The following is a 10021-nucleotide window of genomic DNA, read 5'->3' on the forward strand; positions in this document are numbered from 1 at the left end:
ATGGCAACTTTCTTTATTTCTCTGCTTTGTGATATTATGATTTTATTTATGGCAACTTTCTTTATTTCTCTGCTTTGTGATGTTATGATTTTATTTATGGCAACTTTCTTTATTTCTCTGCTCTGTGATATTATGATTTTATTTTGTATTTGTAACGTGATTTACTCTGTCTGGGATTTTTTTTTATCATTTTATATAATATATAACTACTGTATATTTATTAACCATGCTGTAAATACTCTACGTTTTATATGTTTGACAAGATGTAAGAAGAGTCTTTGACTTAATGTAGAATCGAATGAAAATGTAGTCCATGATTAGTATAAAGATTAATTAAACGTTTATTACACAAAAACACACACTACAGCTATACCTGTACCTAAGGTAGATAGTACATCAATGATACAGTTCACCTCCATATCAGAGACTACAGCTGTACCCGTACCTAATGGAGACAGAACATCAATCATACAGCCCATCCTCGTATCCGGGACTACAGCTGTACCTGTACCTAAGGTAGACAGTACATCAATGATACAGTCCACCCCCGTATCAGGGACTACAGCTGTACCTGTACCTAAGGTAGACAGTACATCAATGTTACAGTCCACCCCCGTATCAGGGACTACAGCTGTACATGTACCTAAGGTAGACAGTACATCAATGATACAGTCCACCCCCGTATCCGGGACTACAGCTGTACATGTACCTAAGGTAGACAGTACATCAATGATACAGTCCACCCCCGTATCAGGGACTACAGCTGTACCTGTACCTAAGGTAGACATTACATCAGTGATACAGTCAACCCCCGTATCAGGGACTAGAGCTGTACCTGTACCTAAGGTAGACATTACATCAGTGATACAGTCCACCCCCGTATCAGGGACTACAGCTGTACCTGTACCTAAGGTAACATTACACTCAGCCCTGATACAGTCATCCCCCGTATCAGGGACTAAGCTGCTGTACCTGTACATCTAAAGGTAGACATTACAGATCAGTGATACAGTCACCCCCGTATCAGGACTAGAGCTGTACCTGTACCTAGGTAGACATTACATCATGATAAGTCCACCCCGTATCAGGGACTACAGCTGTACCTGTACCTAAGGTAGACAGTACATCAATGATACAGTCCACCCCCGTATCAGGGACTACAGCTGTACCTGTACCTAAGGTAGACAGTACATCAATGATACAGTCCACCCCCGTATCAGGGACTACAACTGTACATGTACCTAAGGTAGACAGTACATCAGTGATACAGTCCACCCCCGTATCAGGGACTACAGCTGTACATGTACCTAAGGTAGACAGTACATCAGTGATACAGTCCACCCCCGTATCCGGGACTACAGCTGTACATGTACCTAAGGTAGACAGTACATCAATGATACAGTCCACCCCCGTATCAGGGACTACAGCTGTACCTGTACCTAAGGTAGACAGTACATCAATGATACAGTCCACCCCCGTATCCGGGACTACAGCTGTACATGTACCTAAGGTAGACAGTACATCAATGATACAGTCCACCCCCGTATCAGGGACTACAGCTGTACATGTACCTAAGGTAGACAGTACATCAATGATACAGTCCACCCCCGTATCAGGGACTACAGCTGTACATGTACCTAAGGTAGACAGTACATCAATGATACAGTCCACCCCCGTATCAGGGACTACAGCTGTACATGTACCTAAGGTAGACAGTACATCAATGATACAGTCCACCCCCGTATCCGGGACTACAGCTGTACATGTACCTAAGGTAGACAGTACATCAATGATACAGTCCACCCCCGTATCAGGGACTACAGCTGTACATGTACCTAAGGTAGACAGTACATCAATGATACAGTCCACCCCCGTATCAGGGACTACAGCTGTACCATGTACCTAAGGTAGACAGTACATCAATGATACAGTCCACCCCCGTATCAGGGACTACAGCTGTACCTGTACCTAAGGTAGACAGTACATCAATGATACAGTCCACCCCCGTATCCGGGACTACAGCTGTACCTGTACCTAAGGTAGACAGTACATCAATGATACAGTCCACCCCCGTTATCGGGAGCTATACAGCTGTACCCATGTACCTAAGTGATAGACAGTACATCAATGATACAGTCCCCACCCCCGTATCAGGGACTACAGCTGTACCTGTACCTAAGGTAGACAGTACATCAATGATACAGTCCACCCCCGTATCAGGGACTACAGCTGTACATGTACCTAAGGTAGACAGTACATCAATGATACAGTCCACCCCCGTATCAGGGACTACAACTGTACCTGTACCTATGATAGACAGTACATCAATGGTACAGTCCACCCCCGTATCAGGGACTACAGCTGTACATGTACCTAAGGTAGACAGTACATCAATGATACAGTCCACCCCCGTATCAGGGACTACAGCTGTACATGTACCTATGATAGACAGTACATCAATGATACAGTCCACCCCCGTATCAGGGACTACAGCTGTACATGTACCTAAGATAGACAGTACATCAATGATACAGTCCACCCCCGTATCAGGGACTACAGCTGTACATGTACCTATGATAGACAGTACATCAATGATACAGTCCACCCCCGTATCAGGGACTACAGCTGTACCTGTACCTAAGGTAGACAGTACATCAATGATACAGTCCACCCCCGTATCAGGGACTACAGCTGTACCTGTACCTAAGGTAGACAGTACATCAATGATACAGTCCACCCCCGTATCCGGGACTACAGCTGTACCTGTACCTAAGTAGACAGTACATCAATGATACAGTCCAACCCCGTATCCGGGACTACAGCTGTACCTGTACCTAAGGTAGACAGTACATCAATGATACAGTCCACCCCCGTATCCGGGACTACAGCTGTACCTGTACCTAAGGTAGACAGTACATCAATGATACAGTCCACCCCCGTATCAGGGACTACAGCTGTACCTGTACCTAAGGTAGACAGTACATCAATGACATAGTCCACCCCCGTATACGGGACTACAGCTGTACCTGTACCTAAGGTAGACAGTACATCAATGATACAGTCCACCCCCGTATCAGGGACTACAGCTGTACCTGTACCTAAGGTAGACAGTACATCAATGATACAGTCCACCCCCGTATCAGGACTACAGCTGTACCTGTACCTAAGGTAGACAGTACATCAATGATACAGTCCACCCCCGTATCAGGGACTACAGCTGTACCTGTACCTAAGGTAGACAGTACATCAATGATACAGTCCACCCCCGTATCAGGGACTACAGCTGTACATGTACCTAAGGTAGACAGTACATCAGTGATACAGTCCACCCCCGTATCAGGGACTACAGCTGTACCTGTACCTAAGGGACTACGTACCTAAGGTAGACAGTACATCAATGATACAGTCCACCCCCGTATCCGGGACTACAGCTGTACCTGTACCTAAGGTAGACAGTACATCAATGATACAGTCCACCCCCGTATCAGGGACTACAGCTGTACCTGTACCTAAGATAGACAGTACATCAATGATACAGTCCACCCCCGTATCAGGGACTACAGCTGTACCTGTACCTAAGGTAGACAGTACATCAATGATACAGTCCACCCCCGTATCAGGGACTACAGCTGTACCTGTACCTAAGGTAGACAGTACATCAATGATACAGTCCACCCCCGTATCAGGGACTACAGCTGTACATGTACCTAAGGTAGACAGTACATCAGTGATACAGTCCACCCCCGTATCAGGGACTACAGCTGTACCTGTACCTAAGGTAGACAGTACATCATGATACAGTCCACCCCCGTATCAGGGACTACAGCTGTACCTGTACCTAAGGGAGACAGTACATCAATGATACAGTCCACCCCCGTATCAGGGACTACAGCTGTACCTGTACCTAAGGTAGACAGTACATCAATGATACAGTCCACCCCCGTATCCGGGACTACAGCTGTACCTGTACCTAAGGTAGACAGTACATCAATGATACAGTCCACCCCCGTATCAGGGACTACAGCTGTACCTGTACCTAAGGTAGACAGTACATCAATGATACAGTCCACCCCCGTATCAGGGACTACAGCTGTACCTGTACCTAAGGTAGACAGTACATCAATGATACAGTCACCCCCGTATCAGGGACTACAGCTGTACCTGTACCTAAGGTAGACAGTACATCAATGATACAGTCACCCCCGTATCAGGGACTACAGCTGTACCTGTACCTAAGGTAGACAGTACATCAATGATATAGTCCACCCCCGTATCAGGGACTACAGTTGTACATGTACCTAAGGTAGACAGTACATCAGTGATACAGTCCACCCCCGTATCAGGGACTACAGCTGTAACTGTACCTAAAGGAGACAGTACATCAATGATACAGTCCACCCCCGTATCCGGGACTACAGCTGTGTACCTGTACCTAAGGTAGACAGTACATCAATGATACAGTCCACCCCCGTATCCGGGACTACAGCTGTACCTGTACCTAAGGTAGACAGTACATCAATGATACAGTCCACCCCCGTATCAGGGACTACAGCTGTACCTGTACCTAAGGTAGACAGTACATCAATGATACAGTCCACCCCCGTATCAGGGACTACAGCTGTACCTGTACCTAAGGTAGACAGTACATCAATGATACAGTCCACCCCCGTATCCGGGACTACAGCTGTACCTGTACCTAAGGTAGACAGTACATCAATGACACAGTCCACCCCCGTATCCGGGACTACAGCTGTACTGTACCTAAGGTAGACAGTACATCAATGATACAGTCCACCCCCGTATCAGGGACTACAGCTGTACCTGTACCTAAGGTAGACAGTACATCAATGATACAGTCCACCCCCGTATCCGGGACTACAGCTGTACATGTACCTAAGGTAGACAGTACATCAATGATACAGTCCACCCCCGTATCAGGGACTACAGCTGTACCTGTACCTAAGGTAGACAGTACATCAATGATACAGTCCACCCCCGTATCCGGGACTACAGCTGTACATGTACCTAAGGTAGACAGTACATCAATGATACAGTCCACCCCCGTATCAGGGACTACAGCTGACTACAGCTGTACATGTACCTAAGGTAGACAGTACATCAATGATACAGTCCACCCCCGTATCAGGGACTACAGCTGTACATGTACCTAAGGTAGACAGTACATCAATGATACAGTCAACCCCCGTATCCGGGACTACAGCTGTACCTGTACCTAAGGTAGACAGTACATCAATGATACAGTCCACCCCCGTATCAGGGACTACAGCTGTGCATGTACCTAAGGTAGACATTACATCAGTGATACAGTCCACCCCTGTATCAGGGACTACAGCTGTACCTGTACCTAAGGTAGACAGTGCATCAATGATACAGTCAACCCCCGTATCCGGGACTACAGCTGTACATGTACCTAAGGTAGACAGTACATCAATGATACAGTCCACCCCCGTATCAGGGACTACAGCTGTACCTGTACCTAAGGTAGACAGTACATCAATGATACAGTCCACCCCCCGTATCAGGGACTACAGCTGTACATGTACTAAGGTAGACAGTACATCAATGATACAGTCCCCCCTATCAGGACTACAGCTGTGTACCTAAGGTAGACAGTACATCAATGATACAGTCCACCCCCGTATCGGGACTACAGCTGTACTGTATACCTAAGGTAGACAGTACATCAATGATACAGTCCACCCCGTATCAGGGACTACAGCTGTACTGTACCTAGGTAGACTACATCAATGGTAGCCACCCCGTTCGACTACATCAAGTGATACATCATGAACAGTCCACCCCCGTATCAGGGACTACAGCTGTACATGTACCTAAGGTAGACAGTACATCAATGATACAGTCCACCCCCGTATCCGGGACTACAGCTGTACCTGTACCTAAGGTAGACAGTACATCAATGATACAGTCCACCCCCGTATCAGGGACTACAGCTGTACCTGTACCTAAAGTAGACAGTACATCAATGATACAGTCCACCCCCGTATCAGGGACTACAGCTGTACCTGTACCTAAGGTAGACAGTACATCAATGATACAGTCCACCCCCGTATCAGGGACTACAGCTGTACCTGTACCTAAGGTAGACAGTACATCAATGATACAGTCCACCCCCGTATCAGGGACTACAGCTGTACCTGTACCTAAGGTAGACAGTACATCAATGATACAGTCCACCCCCGTATCAGGGACTACAGCTGTACCTGTACCTAAGGTAGACAGTACATCAATGATACAGTCCACCCCCGTATCCGGGACTACAGCTGTACCTGTACCTAAATTAGACAGTACATCAATGGCACAGTCCACCCCCGTATCTGGGACTACAGCTGTACCTGTACCTTAGGTAGACAGTACATCAATGATACAGTCCACCCCCGTATCAGGGACTACAGCTGTACCTGTACCTAAGGTAGACATTACATCAGTGATACAGTCCACCCCCGTATACGGGATTACAGCTGTACCTGTGTACCTAAGGTAGACAGTACATCAATGATACAGTCCACCCCCGTATCAGGGACTACAGCTGTACCTGTACCTAAGGTAGACAGTACATCAATGATACAGTCCACCCCCGTATCAGGGACTACAGCTGTACCTGTACCTAAGGTAGACAGTACATCAATGATACAGTCCACATCCGTATCAGAGACTACAGCTGTAACTGTACCTAAGGTAGACAGTACATCAATGACACAGTCCACCCCCGTATCAGGGACTACAGCTGTACCTGTACCTAAGGGAGACAGTACATCAATGATACAGTCCACCACCGTATCAGGGACTACAGCTGTAGATGTACCTATGATAGACAGTACATCAATGATACAGTCCATCCCCGTATCAGGGACTACAGCTGTACCTGTACCTAAGGTAGACAGTACATCAATGATACAGTCCACCCCCGTATCAGGGACTACAGCTGTACCTGTACCTAAGGTAGACAGTACATCAATGATACAGTCCACCCCCGTATCCGGGACTACAGCTGTACCTGTACCTTAGGTAGACAGCACATCAATGATATAGTCTATCCCCGTATCAGAGACTACAGCTGTACCTGTACCTAAGGTAGACATTACATCAGTGATACAGTCAACCCCCGTATCCTGGACTACAGCTGTACCTGTACCTAAGGTAGACATTACATCAGTGATACAGTCCATCCCCGTATCAGGGACTACAGCTGTACCTGTACCTAAGGTAGACATTACATCAGTGATACAGTTCACCCCCGTATCAGGGACTACAGCTGTACCTGTACCCAAGGTAGACAGTACATCAATGATACAGTCCACCCCCGTATCAGGGACTACAGCTGTACCTGTACCTAAGGTAGACAGTACATCAATGATACAGTCAACCCCCGTATCCGGGACTACAGCTGTACATGTATCTAAGATAGACAGTACACCAATGATACAGTCAACCCCCGTATCCGGGACTACAGCTGTACCTGTACCTAAGGTAGACAATACATCAATGATACAGTCCACCACCGTATCAGGGACTACAGCTGTACCCGTACCTAAGGTAGACAGTACATCAATGATACAGTCAACCCCCGTATCCGGGACTACAACTGTACATTTATCTAAGGTAGACAGTACATCAATGATACAGTCCACCCCCGTATCCGGGACTACAGCTGTACATGTATCTAAGGTAGACAGTACATCAATGATACAGTCCACCCCCATATCAGGGACTACAGCTGTACCTGTACCTAATTTAGACATTACATCAGTGATACAGTCCACCCCCGTATCAGGGACCTCAGCTGTACCTGTACCTAAGGTAGACATTACACCAGTGATACAGTCCACCCCCGTATCAGGGACTACAGCTGTACATGTACCTAAGGTAGACATTACATCAATGATACAGTCAACCCCCGTATCCGGGACTACAGCTATACCTGTATCTAAGGTAGACAGTACATCAATGGTACAGTCCACCCCCGTATCCGGGACTACAGCTGTACATGTACCTAAGGTAGACAGTACTTCAATGATACAGTCCACCCCCGTATCAGGGACTACAGCTGCACATGTACCTAAGGTAGACAGTACATCAATGATACAGTCCACCCCCGTATCAGGGACTACAGCTGTATCTGTATCTAAGGTAGACATTACATCAATGGTACAGTCTACCCCCGTATCCGGGACTACAGCTGTACCTGTATCTAAGGTAGACAGCACATCAATGGTACAGTCCACCCCCGTATCCGGGACTACAGCTGTACATGTACCTAAGGTAGACAGTACATCAGTGATACAGTCCACCCCCGTATCAGGGACTACAGCTGTACATGTACCTAAGGTAGACAGTACATCAATGATACAGTCCACCCCCGTATCAGGGACTACAGCTGTACATGTACCTAAGGTAGACAGTACATCAATGATACAGTCCACCCCCGTATCATGGACTACAGCTGTACCCGTACCTAAGGTAGACAGTACATCAATGATACAGTCCATCCCCGTATCAGGGACTACAACTGTAGCTGTACGTAAGGTAGCTTATAGATAGTACATCAATGATATAGTCCATCCCCGTATCCGGGACTACAGCTGTACCTGTACCTAAGGTAGACATTACATCAGTGATACAGTCCACCCCCGTATACGGGACTACAGCTGTACCTGTACCTAAGGTAGACATTACATCAGTGACACAGTCCACCCCCGTATACGGGACTACAGCTGTACCTGTACCTAAGGTAGACAGTACATCAATGATACAGTCCACACCCGTATCAGAGACTACAGCTGTACCTGTACCTAAGGTAGACAGTACATCAATGATACAGTCCACACCCGTATCAGAGACTACAGCTGTAACTGTACCTAAGGTAGACAGTACATCAATGACACAGTCCACCCCCGTATCAGGGACTACAGCTGTACCTGTACCTAAGGGAGACAGTACATCAATGATACAGTCCACCCCCGTATCAGGGACTACAGCTGTACCTGTACCTAAGGTAGACAGTACATCAATGATACAGTCCACCCCCGTATCAGGGACTACAGCTGTACCTGTACCTAAGGTAGACAGTACATCAATGACACAGTCCATCCCCGTATCCGGGACTACAGCTGTACCTGTACCTAAGGTAGACAGTACATCAATGATACAGTCCACACCCGTATCCGGGACTACAGCTGTACCTGTACCTTAGGTAGACAGTACATCAATGATACAGTCTATCCCCGTATCAGAGACTACAGCTGTACCTGTACCTAAGGTAGACATTACATCAGTGATACAGTCCACCCCCGTATCAGGGACTACAGCTGTACCTGTACCTAAGGTAGACATTACATCAGTGATACAGTCCACCCCCGTATCAGGGACTACAGCTGTACCTGTACCTAAGGTAGACAGTACATCAATGATACAGTCCATCCCCGTATCAGGGACTACAGCTGTACATGTACCTAAGGTAGACAGTACATCAATGATACAGTCCACCCCCGTATCAGGGACTACAGCTGTACCTGTACCTAAGGTAGACAGTACATCAATGATACAGTCCACCCCCGTATCAGGGACTACAGCTGTACCTGTACCTAAGGTAGACAGTACATCAATGATACAGTCCACCCCCGTATCAGGGACTACAGCTGTACCTGTATCTAAGGTAGACATTACATCAATGGTACAGTCTACCCCCGTATCCGGGACTACAGCTGTACCTGTACCTAAGGTAGACAGTACATCAGTGATACAGTCCACCCCCGTATCAGGGACTACAGCTGTACATGTACCTAAGGTAGACAGTACATCAGTGATACAGTCCACCCCCGTATCAGGGACTACAGCTGTACATGTACCTAAGGAAGACAGTACATCAATGATACAGTCCACCCCCGTATCAGGGACTACAGCTGTACATGTACCTAAGGTAGACAGTACATCAATGATACAGTCCACCCCCGTATCAGGGACTACAGCTGTACCTGTACCT

General features: G+C 47.0%; 1 protein-coding gene across 1 annotated transcript; it reads left to right on the forward strand.

Annotated features, from left to right (window-relative positions):
- The first annotated feature begins 1988 nt into the window (after positions 1–1988).
- LOC138319732 (uncharacterized) lies at positions 1989–9232 on the forward strand. Its single transcript, XM_069262870.1, has 5 exons — positions 1989–2642; positions 5071–5502; positions 6520–6915; positions 7114–8565; positions 9059–9232. Exons 1-5 carry the CDS (start codon positions 1989–1991, stop codon positions 9230–9232), a joined length of 3108 nt encoding a protein of 1035 aa, XP_069118971.1.
- The last annotated feature ends 789 nt before the right edge of the window (positions 9233–10021 follow it).

The sequence above is a fragment of the Argopecten irradians genome, chromosome 3 (genome assembly GCF_041381155.1).
Source record: "Argopecten irradians isolate NY chromosome 3, Ai_NY, whole genome shotgun sequence".
Lineage (NCBI taxonomy): Eukaryota > Metazoa > Mollusca > Bivalvia > Pectinida > Pectinidae > Argopecten > Argopecten irradians.